The sequence below is a fragment of the Sapajus apella genome, unplaced genomic scaffold (genome assembly GCF_009761245.1).
Source record: "Sapajus apella isolate SASKATOON/1434 unplaced genomic scaffold, GSC_monkey_1.0 scaffold59, whole genome shotgun sequence".
In the NCBI taxonomy this organism is placed as follows: Eukaryota; Metazoa; Chordata; class Mammalia; order Primates; family Cebidae; genus Sapajus; species Sapajus apella.
In genome coordinates, this window is record NW_022436999.1 from 13954206 (window position 1) to 13976302 (window position 22097).

The window sequence follows — 22097 nt, forward strand, 5'->3', positions numbered from 1 at the left end:
ATGCCTATAATCCCAGCACTTTTGGAGGCTGATGTTGGTTGAACTCAGGAGTTCAAGACCAGCCTGGGCAACATGGTAAAACCCTGTCTCTACAAAAATTAATACAAAAAACTAGCCAGGCATGGTGTTGCATGCCTGTAGTCCCAGCTACTCAAGAGGCTGAGGTGGGAGGATTGCTTGAGCCTGGCAGGTTGAGACTGCAGGAAGTAGTGTTTGTGTGACTGCACTCCAGCCTGGGTGACAAAGCAAGACATTTTTCAAAAAAAAAAGTGGTTTTCCTCAGTGAAGTTCCAATGTAACATAGCATAACCCTCCTGAGACTTCCTCAGAAGTTTTTCAGAATTGAAAAGCTGGCAGAAGCCAGGTCTCTGGTTGTTGCCTGATAGCACCAGATAACGCCTTTCTGGGGTCACCCAGGGTCTTGCCCTTATTTTGTGCCCTGGACTCAGCCTTTGATGTTTGTAGCCTTTGCTCGAGGCTACCGTCTAAGTGAACCCAAATGTTCCAGATGAGATGATTCAGGAACAGGTTCACCTAATAAAGCTGTTCCCCATCACCACCTCTGCTGCCAATCAGCTGGAGCGCTGCGTCTCCCCCTGCTATTCCTTTCTCCACTGCTGCAGACTTCCTGGGCTCTGAAAAAAGGAGGAGGACACAGACTCTGCTCTTCAGATCCACACACTGATCCCCACTACAACCACTGACCTGAACTCGGAGTCTGCTTAGGGTAAGAAGGGGTCTGCTGAGGATGCTCGGGGGATGGCCAGGAGCACTGGAAGGAGACTGATTGAACTTTTAAATAGCAAAGAATGGAGAAGAATCCAAATCATGGAAAACAAAGGCCTGAATTCCAGTCAGCCTCAGTCCCACTGATACAGGCTTTTCCCTGCCCCTCCCTCCCTTTAGCACCACTCTTCCTAAGCACAATGCATTAACACTGCTTGCATCCTGCTCTTCTAGCCTGTGTAGGTCTTTATCACCAGGACAGTGTTCCACAGATGAGGAACCCTGTGTCTGATGTGCGCATTTGACATTGTAAGAAGCGCTCTCACATATATGCATCTCATTAGACTCTCCCAGGTCTGTGGGGAGCTGTTGTTAGGCCCATCTGAGGACACCGATACTCAGAGTTGTCAATCAGGCTAAAGGTTCGGTAGGGCCAAGAGCACTCCTCCTGGCAAATGAGAACAGAGAGCTGGTAAAGGGTAACTTTTTCAAACAACCATACAGTCTATGCTGTGACCACAGTAGCTCCGGCGGGGGGTGGAACTGTTTTAGTCTTGGTGCCTGATTGATTACAGCAACAGTTCTACGCTGATATCCTTTTATGATGGCATTGCCAATAAGCTCTAACAAATGAAGATCATTTGTAATAGCAATAATTAGGGAAATGGCCCCTGAGAAGGGATGTGGATAGTTAGTAATAATCACCTTTCACCCAGGCTTTAGGGGAAGTGGTATAAGGAAGTCAAGGTTGGGAAAGCATCATCTTTCAGAGTAGTGCAATTGCAGCCTGGGCTGTGGTTTCCAGAATCAATGCCTTCTGCCTAGGAACCACCTCCCAAGTAGCTACTCATCTTCTACATTTCCTTAAAATGCAACAACCCTTTCCACTTTGCAGACAAGAAGCTTAAAATGTTATTTTCTATTGGACACATGATCTCCTGAGAATGTATTTGGTAAAAGGGAGCTGGATAGTGATTGGCTCCTCAAATTAGGTAGAAGACAGGGTAGACAGGAGATATTTGACATTCTCAAAAGGTACTTCATCTATATTTTCCAAATTTGTGTTTGGCTCCCACAGGCTAAAGCATATTTTTAGTTCTTAAAAACTGTGTGTGTGTGTATATATATATATATATATATATATATATATATATATATGTATATATATATGTGTGTATATATATATATATACATATACATATATATATATATGGTTTTTTTTTTTTGACGGAATTTTGCTCTTGTCGCCGGAGCTGGAGTGCAATGGCATGAACTCAGCTCACTGCAACCTCTGCCTCCCAGGTTCAAGTGATTCTCCTGCCTCAGCCTCCCCAGTAGCTGAGATTACAGGCATGCACCACCACATCCAACTAATTTTTGTATTTTTAGTAGAGATGGGGTTTCACCATGTTGGTCAGTGTTGTCTCAAACTCCTGACCTCAGGTGATCCACCCACCTTGGCCTCTGAAAGTGCTGGGATTACAGGCATGAGCCACTGCACCTGGCCCAGAAACTATATTCTTTAATGAGACTCATCATCTTCTAATCAGGGAACCAAATAGCAATATAGTGCCCAAGTGCCTGCTTGGCATGGAAAGGAATTTTAAGGTGGAGCTCAGCTCTCTGAGCATTGTCTGGATAATGTTTTTCTTTCTCTTCCCTGTAGACACGCAGGTGGCCCTTGTGACTGAGATGACATCCTCTCTAAAGATCTGGGGCCTGCTTTGCATCCTTTGCAGGCTGTGTGTACATTGCAACGACATTTATTGGAGAGAATTCATAAAGCTTCATTACTTAAGTCCAAGTCGAGAATTCAAAGATTACAAATGTGATGTCCTCATGAGAGAAAAAGAAGCTCTGAAAGGCAAGAGCTCTCACTTGTTCATCTACAGCTTATGGTTCAAGATTCAACGTATATGCATTAATGAGAAGGGGAGTGACCGATACAGAAATGCATATGTATGGGCCCCAGGTGTCCTCAAATTACTCGAGTGTCACTGGGAGATGTACAACAATAGGTACACAGAGAGCAGAAGCTTCAGCTACATTGAATTCCATTGTGGCATAGATGGGTATGTTGATAGCATAGAAGACTTGAGGATTATAGAGCCTATCAGCAACTAGAAAGTCTATGCACATCCTCAGGTATTGATAGAGTATTCAGTGCTTCCCAAGTAGTGGGCCCTGCTTCCATCAATATCCCCTGCCACTCCCCACTTGCATTTATGTGTCAGTGTTTTCCAGCTACTGAGAGTTATGTATCTTGTGATTTCTTGATACCAGATCTTTGTGTGGTTTCTGTATCTGTAATACAATTTTGTCCTCATTTGCCTAATTTACATCCACATTTTTTCCCGGATTCAATTCATATGGCATCTGTCCTTGACTACCCTAAGACTTTTCCTGATATTGACTCTCTTTATACCTACCCAAGCTGAACGACCTTCCTTCTCTTAAATAAATTATATTGTTCTAATGTATGTGACACTTATATATGTTATGTATGCAGAGTATGTATTGTGTGACTGGTATGGGGATGGGTGATCTAGGCTATTTTTCCTATGGCTATGCAAGGGGTTTAGGGTGCATTTTATGTATCTGTGTCTAATGTATGTGATATGTTTATGTATATCATGCGGATATAAATGATTGTGTGCTGAACTGGAGGCAAGTAATGATGTAGGCATTCATTGTGGTATCAATTTGAAACCATCAAAATGGTCAAAATCCAGTTTTAAAGAGTGGGCTGGGCACTGGTGCCTGTAATCCCAGCACTTTGGGAGGCTGATACAAGTGGATCACTTGAGGTCAGGAGTTTGGGTCCAGCCTGGCCAACATGGTGAGACCCTGTCTCTACTAAAAATACAAAAATTAGCCAGGCTTGGTGGTACCTGCCTGTAGTCACAGCTACTTGGGAGGCTCAGGCAGGAGAATCGCAGAGGTTGCAGTGAGCTGAGATTGTGCTACAACACTCCAGCCTGGGAGACAGAGCAGGACTCTGTCTCAAAAAAAAAAAAAGTTTATTAAAGTGAAAGGCTGGGAACGGACATTCTGTGGTACACAGACTCCAGAGAAATGGGGTCAGTACTCCAAAGTTGAAAATTAAATTCTTTTTTATGTAGGAAAAAGAGAAAGAAGTGAGAGAGGATTACATTTTCTATACCAGACTGGTTCAAGAGTTACAACAAATTAATTGGTTCCAGTTTTGTCCCCCCACTACATGACTTGTTCTATTTATAGTTATTTTCAATTATTCCCAACTCAAAAGAATGTATTTAACATTCCTTCTTAGGACAATGTGAAAGCTGGGAGGCCAAGGTGGTTGGATGAGTTGATCTCAGGAGTTTGAGACTAGCCTGGGCAACTTGGTGAAGCCCTGTCTCTACAAAAGAAAAGCAAAAATTAGTCAGGCATGGTGGCATGTGCCTATAGTCCCAGCTGTTAAGGAGTCTAAGGTTGAAGGATGGCTTGAGCCCAGGAGACAGGTTGCGATGAGCCAAGATTGTGTGCCACTGCACTCTAGCCTGTATGACAAAGCCAGACCCTGTCTCAAAAACAAACAAACAAAAACAAAACAACAACAGCAAAACAAAAAAGACAAAGTGAAAGTGATGAAGTCTTTGCATGAGAAAGGGAAGAGGGGAGTTAATTCATAATGAACATCAGCAGTTGAGAGAGGATGAGTCTTCCCTGGCCCCCTTCAGTCATTTATAACATTTCACAAATGCAGGTAAGAAAGAGACTTAATCTCTAATCAGAGAAACCAAGGTACACTTGCCTTGGTTATAGCTGCCTGGTACGTGACTCAAGCACCATAATCACATTCTTTTAAGGTTCCAAATAATTTAGAGTTCCAATAACTTAGATTTGAAATTATAGATTTTTTAAGGAAAATTTGTATTATTTTAATTATTTTTATGCACAGAAAACTCAACAGTGTACTTTTAATCCAGTTTAGTGGCAAGTTCTTTAGCCTTTGTCATTGTGAGCTTGGCGATGTGAGCCACAGACTTGGGACGCAGGACATTGCCTCCCCAGTGACGGCAGATCTCATCGCATCTGTCATTGTAATTGGTCCTGATAGCTTCCATCAGCTTAGCCAAAGTTCCTTTGTCTTCTGAATTAATCTGTGTGAAGGCGACAGTGGTTCACGTTTTCCTGTGGACTAGACGTCCCAATCTTGCCTTCCCCTTGACAATGCAGTAAGGAACCCCCATTCTACGACACAGGGCAGGCAAGAAGACAACCAGCTCAATGGGGTCCACGTTGTGTGCCATCACCACCAGCCAAACTTCCTTGTTCTCCACCAAGGTGGTGACGGTATTAACTCATGCTCAAAGGACAGGTGGTCTCTTAGTGAGGACGTCCCCTTTGCCAGCAGCTTTCTTCTCCACCTGGGCCAACAGCCTCTGCTTCTTCTCTTGCTTTGTCTCTGATCTGTACTTGTGGGCCAGCTTAAACAGTTGAGTAGTTGTTTGGCAGTTCAGGGCCTGGGTGAACTGGTTAATCACAGGAGGTACTTTCAGCGGCTTATAGAGGATGGCTTGCTGCCACTGAAACCTGATAGAGTGGGGCCATTTCACAAAGAGGGTGAGGTCTCTTTTGGGGTGGATGTCCCGTCCAATGCCAAAATTCTTAGACTCTTTCTCAAACAGGGGATTCACCACTTGCTTGGCCTCTTGCTTCTTCATGATGGCAGGGGCCGGAGCCACCTTCTTCCCCTTGGCCTTCTTTCCTTTCAGCATCTTGGGGGAGGGAAGAGAGACGAAATTGTAGATTTTAACAGTGTGACACTTAGTTTCACTCAGATTTCTGGGTATAGTCAGAGCTGACGGTATAAGACGCATGGCATGGTTTCTGGCTTATAATAGGTACTCAGTGAAAATCATTTTCTTTCCCATCTCACCCACTGGTTTTGTACTTCAATTCTGATTTTGACAAACAATCGTTGTAAGTACCCGTCAATCATCTGCTGTCCCTGACCCTAGAGACAGGAATTTCTAAAACAAAAATACAGTAGGCTGTCATCTGTATAAAAGCCATACATACTCAGGATGAAAAAGAACAGTTACAGATGTCTCTACTAGATTCAATTCCTTAAGAATGTTTCTAAGAAGGTCAATGCATGTTAGACTGGCTAAGGCATCACATTTGTTAAGGATGACACACCAAGTAGAAAATACTAGCACAAATGATTTTATCTGATAATAAACACGTTCACTTCATAGAGACATAAGGAAAGTGTTGGAGGATGTTAAAATGCAATAGTCCTCAACAAGGGTGCCTAACACCTACATTGTGTTCACGGAATGAGGAAGGAAATAGGAGAAAGAAATTTGGGGTTCACAGGCTGGTAGGAAGCATTAGAAATTCTGTTTGCTAATTGTAGGGGAGAGATACAAAGTAAGAAATACTTGCTTTATATAATATTATCTAGGTTAAGTATGGGGAGGAAAAATGCTAAACATTAAGGTACCTTGTGTTCTTAACCCTCCTACAGTGTTGAAGGTTCTGGCCTTGAGACAATCAGGAAAAAGACCAAAGTATCAACATTATTCATGAGGTGACTGCACACCTGCCTACAACTCTGGCCTCAATGAGTAGCCAGTGTATCTAGATTGGTCATCATGTTTCAAAAGCAGTTCCTCAGCTTTGCAGTTTTTGAGTGCACCTGGGGAGGAGCAGACACCTGGGGATGACGATCTCTACCAACCAAGCTCAGAAGAGACTAGTATTAAATGAGCAGCTCTGCATCAATGATCAATTTACATTTGGGGGAAAAAAAAATACCGTTTTTCTCATTTGATAAATGCTCTTCAAATTACAATGTAGAAGAGGAAAAAATACTTTCCTTCTACCCTTTTAGGATCTTAACTGGGGACCCTATAAGAATAGTCAGATTAACAAGAGAAAAATAAACAGAAATGTAGTAACATGTGTATCTCATGTATATGTGGGAGAAACTCAGAGTAACTCAAAGAAGCGGCTAGAACTTGGGTTTAAATGCCATCTTCAGCTAAAGCAAAGGAAAAAGCAAGTGGGGAGCAAATTATAGGGAGATGACCAGGAAAAGTATAGTAAATGAGGGAAGGGTTTATCATGCAGACTTGAGTCAAATACCTTCTCCACTGATACGGGTCTCTTGTAATTTAGAGTCACCTCTCTCCTTCTGGCACAGGGAAGGAGATATCTGTAAGAATGGAGTGTTCCCTTGTGAATGCACATTTTCCTTACAAAAGGGTAATGTGTACTCTATTTTCAGAGCTTTCCTGTGTATCCTGTTTCTCAAAACAAGCAGTTCAAAGTAATTTTTGTGCTACAGAGCATACATACTTTGTGGTGGCATATTATTTTGTCAGAGATCTGGGAAATGGGAAGAAATACCTCATTCCAAGCTCTCATATTATTGCAAAATCAGGATTCAGGATGGGGCAGGGGGCTTCTGATGGCTGTACAAAGAGATGAGAAGGTCTTTCATAAGCCAGATATCCAGATGCAAGAACAAAGGGATGAAGATTTCTTTCAAATGGTTTAAACGCAGCTGCCCCAGCAGCTCCTGCTGCCATGGCTGCTGCACCACCTTCTCCACAACTACTCAGCTGCCTCAGCATCACCACATGAAGCTCTAAATTTGGAGGAAGGGGCTACGGCCCCACCTCAATATGATGAGGGAGTTGGAATGCTCTGTCCCTCTAAGACCCAACATGGCACTCAATTTGAACAGGGCAATACTGTGACTGGAGCAGGGCAATTCCCACTTAGGCAGATGCCTATGGGTGGCTCAGACATAGAAGTGCAATCTGTCACAATTTATAGGGTTAAATAAAACCCATCATCCTATAAATTGTGTTTTACTTTCCAACCTGACTTTGGCATAACATTACAAGACGAAGAAGAAAAAATATTTTCCTAAAACATGTTTTTTTGCCACATTTTGAAATTTCCCGGCAAAGCTATTCTTTGTAGGGGAAAATCTGCAACTGTGAAGAATCTCAGGCTGGGTGCAGTGGCTCACACCTGTAATCCCAGCACTTTGGGAGGCCAAGGTGGGCGGATTACCTGAGGTCAGGAGTTTGAGACCAGCCTGACCAACATGGAGAAATCTGGTCTCTACTAAAAATACAAAGTTAGCCAGATGTGGTGGCACATGCCTATAATTTCAGCTACTCGGGAGGCTGAGGCAGGAGAATTGCTTGAACCCGGGAGGCAGAGGTTGCAGTGAGCCGAGATCAAACCACTGCACTCCAGCCTGGGCAACAAGAGGGAAACTCTGTCTCACACACACACACACACACACACACACACATACACACACACACACAAAACTGTAATAGCATAGCTAGATCTTTTTCTTCCAGACCTTTCCAATCCTAAAGAGATTAAGATCAGAGAGGGAAAAAATTGTCATCTATTGTGTCAAAAGGAAGACTTCAAAACAGTTGGTCTCCACGATCTTTATTTTAACCTGAACATTCCCTTTCTACCAATCCCAGGTCTTTAGACAAAACCAGTTGTCGACCAGAAAGTGTTTAAATTTACCTATAGCCTGGAGGCCCCCTTGCTTCCCACCAGCTCTGCGTTGTCCTGCCTTTCTGGACCAAAGCAATATATTTCTTAAATGTATTTGATTGATGTTTCACGCCTCTCTAAAATGTATAAAACCAGCTGTTCTCTGACCACCTTGGGCACGCTTTTCTCAAGACCTCCTGAGGGCTGTGTCGTAGGCCATGGTCACTCATATTTGGCTCAGAATAAATCCCTTCAAATATTTTACAGAGTTTGACTTTTCTCATCGAAAATAATAAACTGCCTAGTGAAACTTCAGATACTGGCTACCTAATCATAACTATCTGGCCAACAGATTCACCAGATACTCTTTCACCTCTCAATGAAAGTCCCACAGTACACAGTGTTATAAGTCACTTTCCTCAGAGAAGTTTCCGTGTAACACAGCATAACAATCAGAGACTTCCCAGAACTTTGTCAGAAATTGAGTGGAGAAGCCAGGTCTCTTGTTGTCTACTGATAGCACCAGATAACCCCTTTCTGGGGTCACCTCACTTTAGGGTCTTGCACTTCTTTTGTGCCCCGGAGTCAGTCTTTGATGTTTGTAGCCTTTGCTTGAGGCCACTGTCTGAATAAACTCAAGTGTTCCAGATGAGAAGATCCAAGTACAGGTTCACATAATCAGGCTGTTCCCCATCACCACTGCTGCTGCCAATCAGCTGGAGCGCTGCATCTCCCCCTGCTATTCCTTTCTCCACTGCTGCAGACTTCCTGGGCTCTGAAAAAAGGAGGACACAGACTCTGCTCTTCAGATCCACACACTGATCCCCACTACAACCACTGACCTGAACTCGGAGTCTGCGTAGGGTAAGAAGGGGTCTGCTGAGGATGCTCGGGGGATGGCCAGGAGCACTGGAAGGAGACTGATTGAACTTTTAAATAGCAAAGAATGGAGAAGAATCCAAATCATGGAAAACAAAGGCCTGAATTCCGGTCAGCCTCAATCCCACTGATACAGGCTTTTCCCTGCCTCTCCCTTCCTTCACCCCCAGTCTCTTCAAGCACAATGCATTAAAGCTGCTTGCATCCTGCTCTTCTCTCCTCTGTAGGTCTTTATGACCAGGACAGGGTTCCACAGACAGGAAGTACTGACCCTTTGTTCTGTGTCTGATGTGGGCATTTGACATCGTGAGAAGTGCCCTCACATACATGCATCTCATTAGACTCTCTCAGGCCTGTAGGGAGCTATTGTTAGTTTCATCTGAGGACATCAGTGCTCAGAGTTGTAAATCAGGTTAGAGATTCAGTAAGGACAGGAACATTTCTCATGGTGGGGACAGAGCACTGGTTTAAAGGGCAGGCTCTTTCAAAAAAACCCACACTCCATGCTTTCAACAGAGAAGCCACTGTGGGGGCTCTTTTAGCCTTGGTACTTGATTGATTACAGGAATGTTTCAAATCTAGAATCCTGCCTGGGTGTGGTGGCTCACACCTGTAATCCCAGCACTTTGGGAAGCCAAGGTGGGTAGATCACTTGAGGCCAGGAGTTTGAGACTAGCCTGGCCAAACTTGGCCAGGTGAAACCTTGTCTCTACTACAAAAAAAAAAAAAAAAAAAAAACTTTTATAGATTTGTGGCATATATACATCATGGAATGCTATGCAGCCATAAAAAAGGATGAGTTTATGTCCTTTGTAGGGATATGGATGAATCTGGAAACCATCATTCTCAGCAAACTGACACAAGAACAGAAAACCAAATACTGCATGTTCTCACTCAAAGGCGGGTGTTGAACAATGAGAACACATGGGCACAGAGAGGGGAACATCACACACTGGAGTTTGTTGGGGGGTGAGGGGCTAGAGGAGGGACAGCAGGAGTTGGGGAGAGATAACACTGGGAGAAATGCCTGATGTAGTTGATGGGGGGATGGAGGCAGCAAACCACCATAGCATGTCTGTACCTATGCAAGAATCCTGCAAGATCTGCACATGTACCCCAGAACTTAAAGTACAATTTTTAAAAAATGAAAACAAAAACAAAAACAAAAATTAGCTGGGAGTGGTGACACACACCTGTAATCTTAGCTATGTGGGAGGCTGAGACTGAGAATCTGTTGAACCCTGGAGGCAGAGGTTGCAGTGAGCTGAGATTGTGCCACTGCACTCCGGCCTGGATGACACAGTGAGACTCTATCTCAAAAACAAATAAACAAACAAACAAAAACCTCAAAACTGGAGTTCTTTTATGATATTTTCAATAAGCACCTCTGACAAACCAAGCGATAATTAGGGGACTGGCCCCTGAGAAAGAATATGGGTAGTTAGTAATGAACATATGTTCCACGCAGGCTTTGGGGGAAGTGTTATAAGGAAGTCAAGATTGGAGAAGTGTCATTTTGCAAGTCAGTGTAATTGCAGGCTGGGCTGTCATCTTAGAGAATCGAAGCCTTCCTGCCTAGGAACCACCTCCCAAGTAGTTATTCATCTTCTACATTTCCTTAAAGTGTGACCACCATTTCCACTTCAAGGACATAAACCTTAAAATACCATTCTCCTTTGGACACATGATCTCCTGAGAATTGATCTGGTAAAAAGGAGCCAGCTGGGGGGTGACTGGCTGGCTCCTCAGGTTGGGTGAAAGAGAGGGAAGACAGGAGATGGTTAGAATTCTCAAAATGAAATTCATTTACTTTTTCTAACTTTGTGTTTGGCTCACACAGGCTGAAGCATGTATTTAATTCTTAGAAACTCTATCCTCTAATGAGAATTATTATCTTCTCATTGGGGAACTAAATAGTAAAACTGCATCCAAGTGAGGAAGGAATTTTAAGGTGGAGCTCAGCTCTCTGGGCATTGTCTGGATAATGCTTTTCTTTCTCTTCTCTGTGGACACACAGGTGGCCCTGGGGACTGAGATGGCATCGTCTCTAAAGATCTGGGGCACACTCTTGGCCCTGCTTTGCATCCTATGCACACTGCTGGTATACAGCAAGAATGTTTCTTGGAGAGAATTCATGAAACTGCACTACTTAAGTCCAAGTCGAGAATTCAAAGAGTACAAATGTGATGTCCTCATGAGAGAAAATGAAGCTCTGAAAGGCAAGAACTCTCACTTATTCATCTATGTCTCATGGTATAAAATCGAGCATATATGCATTAGTGACATCTGGATGGATCGCTTCCGAAATGCATATGTCTGGGTCCAGAATCCCCTCAAAGTACTCAAGTGTCACCAGGAGAATTCCAAAAATAACTACACAGAGAGCAGGAGCTTCAACTACATTGAATTCCATTGTGGCATGGATGGGCATGTTGATAGCATAGAAGACTTAAAGATGGTGGAGCCTGTCAGCAACTAGAATGTCTATGTACAACCTTAGGTATTGGTAGAGTATCCAGTGCTTCCTAAGTGGTGGCCCCTGCCTCCATCAATAGCCCCTACCACTCCCCACTTGCATTTATTTGTTAATGTTTTCCAAATACGTAAGAGTTATGAATCACATGATTTCTTGATACGGTAAATTTGCCTGTGTTGTTTCTCTGCCTGGAATACACTTTTGTCTTCATTTACTTAATTTACTCCTACACTTTTGTCAACATTCAGCTCATATGGCATCTGTTCTTGACTAACCCAAGACTTTCCTGATACTGGCTCTCTTGAAAGTTACCCAAGCAGAACAATGTTCCCTTTGCTAAATAAAATTACGATTCCAATGTGTGTGGCATTTATATATGTTATGTCCACAGAGCAAGCACTGTGTGACTGGTATGGATGTGTGTGATCTAGACTATGCATGTGATTGATGCTGTGAAAGGGATTTAAGGTGTATTTCATGGGTGTATGTCTAATGTATGTAATATGTTTGTGTATATGACGATGGTGTAAATGACTGTGTGCTTAGTTCGAGACAAGTTGTGAGGTGGGCATTGATTGCAGCATCAATTTGAAATAATTGAAAGAGTCAGAATCCAGTTTTAAAGAGTTGATTTAAGCAAAAGGCTGGTAATGGGCATTCTGTGACACACAGACTCCAGAGAAATGGGGTCAGTGCTCTAAAGATGAAAGTTAAGTTCTTATTTATATAGTAAAAAGACACAAGAATTTAATAGGATTACAGGGGAATTGCTTGAACCCAGAAGCAGAGGTTGCAGTGAGCTGAAATTGCACCACTGCACTCTAGTCTGGTGACAGAGCGAGACTCCGTTTCAAAACGCCAAAAAAAAAAAAAAAAAATGTGTTGAGTTTGTGGAGTTCACAAGCAGGTTGAGTTCATGAGACATTTTGTTTGCTAATTGCAGAAGTAAGACGCAAAGTAAGAAATGTTTACATCATGCAATTTTGCCTAGAGCAGTATGGGCAGGGAAAATGCTAAACATTGAAGTACCTTGTGTTCTTCAGACTCCTGCAATGTGAAATGACTCTGGCCTTGAAATAATTAAAGAAAAGACCAAAGTGTCAACATTATTTATTAAGTGACTGCACACTTTCCTAGAACTCTGGCCTCAATGAGTAGCTAGTATATCTAGATTGGTCATCATGTTCCAAAGGCAGTTCCTCAGCTTTGCAATTTTTGAGTGCACCTAGGAACGAGCAGACACTTGGGGGTGATGATCTCTACCAACCAAACTCAGAAGACACTAGTATTAAACCAGCAGCTCTGCATGTAGGATCGATATGCATATGAGAAGAAACAATACTGATTGTTTCTCTCAGTTAACAAATGCTCTTCAAAATGTATGTAGGGGAGGAAAAATATTTTCCTTCTACCCTTTTGGTTCTTGGGGCCACTGTAACAAAAGTCAGATTAACAAGAGAAAATCGGAAGTTTAGTAACGTGCATCTCATGTATACATGGGAGAAACTCAGAAAGCAACTCAAAGAGGAGGCCAGCACTTGGGCTTAAATGCCTTCAGCTAAAGCAACGGAAGAAGCATGTGGGTGAGTGACTTACAGGAAGATGACCAGGAAAAGTATAGTAAACAAGGGAAAGATTCCTCATGCAGATTTAAGTCAGTACCTTCTCCACTGATGAGGGTTTCCTGTGATTTAGAGTCAGCTTTCTCTTTCTGGTACAGAGAGAGAGAGAGAGACATCCTTAAAAATGAAGGTTTCCCTTATAAACACAAATTTATCTTACAAAAGGGTAAAGTGCACTCTTTTTTCAGGGCTTGTCTTGTGTATACTGTTTCTCAAAATAAGCAGTTCAAAATAATGTTTATACTACAGAAGCATATTTTGGGGTGGCATATTCTGGTCTCCTATACTAGGTTCTCACAAATACCTCATTTAAGTAACTCTTTAAAGCTTGCTTTTATTAAAGAGTTAGCAGATGGTTAATCAAAACAGTATAGGAGGAAAGTAGATTTAAGTGCAATTAGTATAATAACTTTGTGTTGTTTCTCTGGTTTTCCTGGTATCCACTCCTTATTTGAATAGCTGCATATTGACTCCTCTTAGGTATCTACCCTTCCTCTTTTGTGTGCAGTATTGGTGAGGCTGTTCACTAAGGTCTGCAGTCCTGTCTACTGAGCCAAGCGAAGGTTATAAGATCTAAGCTAACCTAGCTGAACTCTCATAGGAAACAAAAATATGTTACCCAAAATATGCCTCCAGATTCAAAGTCCTGTCAATTAGCATTTTTGCTGCTCTGCATCCTTACCAGCTTTGATGATGTCAGTTTTCACTGCATTTTAGTCATTCAAGTAGATGTGTACTATTATCTCATTGTTTTAATTTTTAATTTTCTAATGGCCGATTGAAGGGATTTACAGCCCACCAATATGACAAAACTGCCCTTGCAGGATTATGAAGTGTTGCAAGCCAGGCTCTAGGCAGAATTACACATTAATCATAGTATGCTGGAACACTTTAACCCACTTCCATGTAGCTGCTAACTTCCCAAGTAGCATGCTGATCACCTGCTCCCCAATTGTTCCTATAGGTAGAATCTCTGATACTAGAATCATGAAACCTTTTTGCTTTAAGAATTGCTTAAGGTGGCCAGGCACAGTGGCTCATGTCTATAATCCCAGCACTTTGGGAGGCAGAGGCGGGAAGACCACGAGGTCAAGAGGAGACCAGCCTGGACAACACAGTGGTGAAACACCATCTCTCCTAAAAATACAAAAATTAGCCAGGCATGGTGGTCTGTACCTGTAGTCCCAGCTACTCGGGAGGCTGAGGCAGGAGAATCGCTTGAGCCCGGGAGGCGGAGGTTGTGGTGAGCCAAGATCGTGCCATTGCATTCCAGCCTGGGTGACAGAGGGAGACTTGGTCTCAAAAAAAAAAAATTGCTGAAGGTGTTTCTCTGATTCTGAATTCCAGTGCAACAGCTAATGTGAACTGGTCTGAAGACCCCTACCAAGGAACTGGCTTGGCACAAGAATGCTGAGTTTCTTCATTTCCCTGTCCCACTTCACCCCCTCACTTATTGATGAATCAGAAATCTTCACACTTTAGCCCTTGTCCAGACTCCTCAAAAACCCTATCCCCAAACCTTTGAGGGAGGTAAATTTTAGCTTACCGCCCATTTACTCATTTGGCTGCCCCATGAATATTAAATTCTTCTCTGTTTCAATCCCTGTTGTCTTAGTATATCCATTTGCTGTGCATCAAGTAACAAATGTGTTATGATTATAGTAGCATAAAAATTATTTTAAACTGAAAATTTCTGAACAGACAGAAGATGCAGAAAGAAACACCATCTAAACTTAACCAAGTCCTCCTAAAAATTCAGCTGCCAATGATCCCCTTCCATGGTATTTTCTTGTTTGAAAGCAGACAGCCCCTTAGCACTGGGAAGTATAAATTTAGCTGCCATAAACCTCCATACAGGGAATCTTCCAGCCAGGATAATCAATTTAACTATTTCTACTACCATCAAAAACTGATTAGATCCTTACATATTTTCCTTTTGAAGCCCCACCAAAAATCTTATTTTATTTTATTTTATTTTGAGACAGAGTTTCGCTCTTGTTGCCCAGGCTGGAGTGTGGTGGCGCGATCTTGTCTCACTGCAACCTCCACCTTCTGGGTTCAAGTGATTCTTCTACCTCAGCCTCCCGAGTAGTTGGGATTACACCCTGCTAAATTTTGTATTTCTAGTAGAGATGGGGTTTTTACCATGTTGGCCAGGTTGGTCTCAAACTCCTGACCTCAGGTGATCTGCCCACCTCGGCTTCCTAAAGGGCTGGGGTTACAGGTATGAGCCACCGCACCTGGCCAAAAATACTTTTTTTTTTAAAGTTGGTATATAAACTTTACCTCTGGTTATTCAGCAAGTTACTCATTATGTAATACTCCTGTGTGCATGTGTACATAAACTTTGAATTTTCTCCTGTTAATCTTTTTCTATTTTACAAGCTCCTTTACCACCACATTTAAAACCTAAAATGAGAGAGGAAAAGTTTTTCTCCAAACAATCAGATGCTGAGCATCTCTTTATTGCCCATCTGCCATCTGTATATCTTCTTTGGTGAAGTGTTGGGGTGCAGAGAATCATGCTACAAACTATGATGCATTGGTATTCTGAGCACTTTTGAATTAAAGAAAACTAGAAGTTCTTAGAAGCTGCCTTGAAACCAAACATTTTCTAATCTCTCATTCCTCCCCGTCAAATGCAGAGAGGAGCGCTCTCTGGGAGTTCCCTTGTCTGGGTGAGGAAAACTTCTTCCCAGAAAAGCAATTGTCTTAAGACCCCCCTTTCTAGGAATCTTATCAGATAAACAGGAAATATGAGTCACCAGAAAAGAGACTAAAAGTCCACACCACACTCAGATAGACTTTCATCTGTTCTTCCAGGAATAGCTCTAAAGGAGTACCTAAGAGACTTTATCTGTTTAATAAGACAATCTTTGTTCATAGTGGAGTTCTACCCTTCAATTTCCCGTAACTTATCACCCTTCTATTCAGCTTTCAAAGAGACTCATTTATGAACTATTGTCTACTCTTTGGGGCCAATTCCCTAAAAAAAATTTAAAACTCCAAAATTGCCTACATTTTCCCCATGTCCCTCTCCCCTATGAAGAAGGCATATGAATTTTAACTATTCAGTCTTTCTTCGAGTCTCATAATTTGTGTGGTTCCCATGATTACGCACAATAATAAATTTGTATGACTTTTTGTCCTGTTAATCTCTCTATTGTCAGTTCCTTTCAGAAGATTTGAACCTTCAGAGGGAGAGGAAAAATTGTCTGCTCCATACCAATTCAGATGTTTTGACTATTTTTCAACTAGGTTGTTGGTTTTCTTACGGTTGAGGTTTTTTCAGTTCTTTGTATATTTTGGATAATGTTCCTTTAACAGATATATCTTTTGCAAATAACTTCTCTCAGTCTCTGGCTTGTCTTTTTATTCTCTTAATAGCATCTGTTGCAGAGCAGAAGTTTTTAATTTTAATGAAGTTCCACTTATCAATATTTTTCTTTCATTGATTGTGCTTTTGGTATTATATCTAAAAAATCATTGCCAAACTCAAGGTTGCCTAGATATTATCCTGTGTTATTTTCTAGAATTTTTATAGTTTTGCATTTTGCATTAGGTCTATGGTCCATTTTGAATTAATATTTGTGAAAGGTGGAAAGTCTAGGTCTATGAAAAGGTATGAAGTCTAGATCTATGGAAACATTTATTGTTTTTTTGCATGTGGACATGCAGTTCTACTACTATTTGTTGAAAAGACTACCTTTTCTCAAAAATTGATCTTTTGTCAAAGGTCAATTCACTATATTTGTGTGGGTCTATCTCTGGGCTTTCTACTCAGTTCTGTTGATGTATTTGTCTATTTTTCACCAATACCACACTGTCTTAATTACTGTAGTTTTATAGTAAGCTTTGAAGTTGGGTCATGTCAGTCTTCTTACTTTGCTCTTCTTTTTTAACATTGTGTTGACTATTCCAGATCTTTTACCTTTATATAAACTTCAGAGTCAGTTTGTCACTACCACAAAATAATGTGCTGGAATATTGATTGGGATTGTGCTGAATCTATAGATCAAGTTGAAAGGAACTGACATCTTAACATATTGAGTCTTCCTACTCATGTATATGGAATATCTATGCTTCTTCAATTTCTTTCATTAGAGTTTTAAATGTTTCTTCATACCAATTTTATATAATGTATTCGATTTATACCTGAGTATTTCACTTTCTCTGGTGCAATTTATAAATGATATTGTGTTTTAAATATCAAATTGCAATTGTTCATTGCTGGTATATAAGAAAGGAACTGATTTTTGTATATTAATCTTGTATCCTGCAACCTTGCTATAAACAGACCTCATGTTTATTCTGAAGACATTTGGAACCATAAAAGCATGCAACAAGAGTGTCATACTATTATATCTTGCTCAAGAAAGAGTAATCTGGAAGTTATGTGTAGAGTGGATTGGAAGGAGAAAAAAAACAAGAAAAGAAGTCCATGGGGGAGGCTTTTATGTGAGCCCTCCATGAGACAATGAATTTCTGAATAAGGGTGTTGCAGTACCAGTGAAAAGGTAAGAACAGATTTAACAGGCAAATACCTTAAATTTGTCTTTCTCCTTCAGTCTTACAGATCTTTTGATACACAGTTACCTCTTTGGGAGGCCCTTAACACTCTCTTTATCTAACTTCTAATTATTCCTCAAAATTAAGTTCAGGTATTGTGCCTTCCAGTGATCCTTCCCCTCTACTATCTTCCCATAGTCTCTTATAGTGTCCTCTATCACACAGTAAGTGCTATTTATATTAATATAATCTACTTGTCTATATACTTACCTGCCTATCTCTAGTCTCTTTCACTAAATCATGAGCTCCTGAATTTTTGTAGCCCAGTACCTGGCCCAATAAGTATATGCATAAATGAATAATTCATTCACATCTGTTGTAAGAACTCACAACATTACTAAGTATGTGGCAGGTATTGTATCAGACTTATGTGATATATTTTCTCTTATGAAACAGAAAATCATAAAGCTTCAAAAAAAAAAAAAAAACTGAAGCCTCAGATAGGGCAGGAAGCACTCAACCCATATCAGGAAGTGATCAATTCCTCAAAACTGTGAGTTTTCAGTCATGTTGTTTCTTTAAGCGGGCTTACCCTTCCTGTATACACATTATAATGACACTGTTTTAAAGAACAGTATGAAAGTCTAAGAGTTTAATCCAAACTCTGCACAAGAAGTTAATCTGCCAAGCCTTAGGATTCTCTTTCTGAAAACTCAGAATATTTCTTCCCCTTCCCTACACACACAGTGCTGGAAGGGTTAGAGAAGAAAGGCAGACAACAGCCTCTGAGCTTCGGACTAGTCACAGACTCTGTTCTCAGCAGGAGCCCCAACACTGAGACCAGGTAAGAAAGGAGGCCTCAGGGCTGGAGTGAGTAGAGCAATAAAGATGGCTTGGGGGTAGTGGTCAGATAGAGCGTAAATATTTCAGGAGGGAAAAGGGAAGAAACTGTTTCTGGTATGAGAGCCATCAAATGCATGAGTACAGGTGAAAGAAAATGGGATATGCCAATCAAAGGAGAAGGTCATATTTCTCTTTCCTGGGCTTCAGGTTCTTCATAGAATTATGAGACTCTGAAAAAGAAGATGGTTTTTAAAAGGGAGCTATAAAATCTTAAAAGATAAAAGAAAAATCTAAATAGTTATGATTAAGAAGTTTATTCTTACTGTTTTTTCTACTATAATTATCTTCTCTCTTTCTACACAGAAAAGATGGCACTACACTTTCCTCTTCTTTTATTGCTGCTGGTTCTATGGGGACAAGTGTGTCCACTTCATGCTATACCTAAGCATCTCACCAAGGCTCATTGGTTTGAAATTCAGCATATACGGCCAAGTCCTCTCCAATGCAACAGGGCAATGGGCGGCATCAACAATTATACCCAGCACTGTAAGCCTCAAAATACCTTTCTGCATGACTCTTTCCAGAATGTGGCTGCTGTCTGTGATTTGCTCAGCATCACCTGCAAAAATGGTTGCCACAACTGCCACCAGAGCTTAAAGCCTGTCAACATGACTGACTGCAGACTCACTTCAGGAAAGTATCCCCAGTGCCGCTATAGTGCTGCTGCCCTATACAAACTCTTCATCGTTGCCTGTGACCCCCCTCAGAAAAGCGATCCCCCCTACAACTTGGTTCCTGTACACTTAGATAGTATTGTCTAGGGCATCCATTGCTTTTCCTTTCATTTGACATAACTTCTGTTACAATTGCATCCACTTTTTCCTTTCTTTTGTTGATTTCCTTGTTCCTGCAGAAGAAAGAAGAAAGGTGTTGGGAGAATGAGAGTGCCTAGGATACCAGACCAGAGTTGAGACAAAAAGAAATAAGACTATTTTGTGCTTTATAGCTCTGTATGTTTTGAGAAAAGGGAAGAGGGAAGAGAGCAAAGAAAGATTCAGATTTCTAACCCTGCAACTTTTGCCAAGCTTTATTGCCCTGTGTTCACAGCAATAAAACCACTTCCTGCTGCATTGTAAAGAGTGTGTGTGTTTGAGATCCCCTTTCAAAGCATTGTCTACTGTATTCAAAGGAATACTGTTTTTTGTCACTAGAAAACTTTTGAGGCCTCCCTGGGGCCTCTACCATTTCCTTCCCCACAAGAAAGGAGAGTGTTTGGGATTTTGTAGCATTTCTTCAATTCAGCATATATGGCATATACTGCTCATGACTTTATATATATATTTTGGAAACCATTGTCTGTATTTAATTGGAGGTAGTACTGATATCTCAACGATAGTTGATGATACTTTCACACATAGATTCAAACACTGGCAACTGAAGGATCCCATATCTTTTTTATTTGTTTCTATTTTTAATCAGATAATGTTTTAAATGTAAGATAATAGTAGTAGTAGTAGTAGTAGTAGTAGGGATAATAATCCACTGTAGTAGTCTTAGAGTCAATCCTCCTATTATCTATTGGAATGGACAAATAGAAAACATTGATCAAGAAAAAAGCAGTAGGCCTTGGTGCCTCACACCTGTAATCCTAGCGCTATGAGAGGCTGAGGTGGGCAGCTCACCTGAGGTCAGGAGTTCAAGACCAGCCTGGCCAACACGGTTAAACTCCATCTCTACTAAAGATACAAAAAAATTAGTCAGGCATGGTGGCAGTGCCTGTAGCTGGCACAGAATGGATTGGAAGGAGAAAAAAAAGGCTGAGGGAGGAGAATTGCTTGAATCCAGGAGGCAGAGGTTGCACTGAGCCAAGATTATGCCACTGTACTCCAGCCTGGGCAACACAGCAAGACTCCAGTCTCTAAAACAAAAAGAGAGAGAGAGAGAGAAATGCACTAGGATAGGAAGCTGGACATGGTGGCTCACACCTGTAATCCCAGCACATTGGGAGGCCGAGGCAGGTGATGACTTGAGGCCAGGAGTTTGAGACCAGCCTGGCCAATGTGGTGAAATCCCATCTCTACTAAAAAATACAAAAAATTAGCTGCAGGTAGTGGAAGGAGCCTGTAATCCCAGCTAATCAGGAGCCTGAGGCAAGAGAATTGCTTGAACCTGGGAGGCAGAGGCTGCAGTGAGCCGAGATTGCACCACTGCATTCCAGCCTGGGCGACAGAGTTAAACTCTGTCTCAAAAAAAAAAAAAAAAGAAAGAAAAGAAAAATAAAGAAAAAAGCACTAGAAAACTAAAAACATTCTAGTCCTATGTCAATACTGAACTATCACAGAAATATTGGGGTTTCGGAACAGAACCTGAACTAAGTCACCTTCACAGAGGGAACTTCAGTTTCCTTGTCAACCTCTAGAGTTATTGGGCTAGCGGCCAGGTGTAAATCCTAAGTGCAAGTGCTTTGTAGAGTGATGAGTCTTTAAGTAGCTGCCAAAGACAATGACGTTTGGAAAAGCTACATATTGAAGTGTATTAATTACCTGTGCTGCAAAATGATTCCTTCCAAACCAGACTATTAGTTTAATAGATGTGCTAACTCAGCTCACCTTCCCTTATGCCACACATTTATATCATATCTTAGGAACCAAGAATGGAACATAAGGTTTCAGGAGCCTGGAATCCAGGGTGATGACTGATCAAGGGCCCTCCCATTGAGAAGAGATTAGCAGGCCAGGGCAATATGACACCTAGGAAGGTGGGTAACATATAGAGGGAATCCTATAGTAGTATTTGAGTGCTCTAACTCAAAGCAGCTTTCAATTGTATTCAGCTCTAAGCTGTGCTGCATTTACATTTTATTGTCTCAGAGTCTTCAAGTTTAAAGTGTGGTGGGATGGCGGGGAGAATCAGTGCTCATGTTTGGTATGAACAAGTATAGGAAAGTATACTTTCTGAAAGGAAAGGGGTTGAATGAATTTATATACCGTATGAACATTACCTGGAAATTGTCAGAGATTCTTAAAGTTAACCTAGTAAAGCCAAACAACCCAATTGCTTATGCATTGTTATTTATTATTAAAAAAAAAAAAAAGTTTTTTGACAAAGAGTCTCGTTGTTGCCAGGGTGGAGTGCAATGGCACAATCTCAGCTCGCTGCAACCTCTGCCTCCTGGGTTCAAGCGATTCTCCTGCCTCAGCCTCCTGAGTAGCTGGGATTACAGGCACCCACCACCACACCCAGCTAATTTTTGTATTTTTAGTAGAGATGGGGTTTCACCATTTTGGTCAGGCTGGTCTCAAACTCCTGACCTCAGGTGATTGACCCCACTCGGCCTCCCAAAGTGCTGGGATTACAGGCATGAGCCTCTATGCCTGGCAAGTTTTTATTTTTTTAGGGGGAGAATACGAATGAGGAAGAAGAGGAGGGGAAAGAACAGAGGAAGGAAAGGGGAGAGAGGGTGAGGTAAGAGAAGAAAGGGGAAGAAGAAGAGGAAGTGACAAAGAACTATGTGGCGCAATCTCGGTCACATA

The 22097-nt window shown here is 41.5% G+C and overlaps 3 protein-coding genes and 1 pseudogene across 4 annotated transcripts; 3 read left to right on the top strand and 1 right to left on the bottom strand.

The window, feature by feature from the left end:
* Window positions 1–251: 251 nt before the first annotated feature.
* Window positions 252–3206, top strand: EDDM3A (epididymal protein 3A). 2 transcript variants are annotated; one of them, XM_032245956.1, is made up of 2 exons: window positions 252–727; window positions 2393–3206. In XM_032245956.1, the coding sequence occupies exon 2, from the start codon at window positions 2419–2421 to the stop codon at window positions 2848–2850; it is 432 nt and encodes a 143-aa protein (XP_032101847.1). In that variant the 5' UTR covers window positions 252–727; window positions 2393–2418; the 3' UTR covers window positions 2851–3206. The 2 variants fall into 2 exon arrangements, with proteins under 2 accessions (XP_032101847.1, XP_032101846.1); XM_032245955.1 differs by lacking the exon at window positions 252–727 and having other exon boundaries at window positions 2167–3206.
* A 1407-nt stretch (window positions 3207–4613) lies between these two features.
* Window positions 4614–7801, bottom strand: LOC116528623 (annotated as a pseudogene).
* A 2938-nt stretch (window positions 7802–10739) lies between these two features.
* Window positions 10740–11948, top strand: EDDM3B (epididymal protein 3B). Its single transcript, XM_032245957.1, has 2 exons — window positions 10740–10821; window positions 11132–11948. Exon 2 carries the CDS (start codon window positions 11150–11152, stop codon window positions 11591–11593), a length of 444 nt encoding a protein of 147 aa, XP_032101848.1. The 5' UTR covers window positions 10740–10821; window positions 11132–11149; the 3' UTR covers window positions 11594–11948.
* Window positions 11949–18283: 6335 nt separating this feature from the next.
* Window positions 18284–19696, top strand: RNASE6 (ribonuclease A family member k6). The gene is made up of 2 exons (XM_032245958.1): window positions 18284–18565; window positions 18928–19696. The coding sequence occupies exon 2, from the start codon at window positions 18933–18935 to the stop codon at window positions 19383–19385; it is 453 nt and encodes a 150-aa protein (XP_032101849.1). The 5' UTR covers window positions 18284–18565; window positions 18928–18932; the 3' UTR covers window positions 19386–19696.
* The last annotated feature ends 2401 nt before the right edge of the window (window positions 19697–22097 follow it).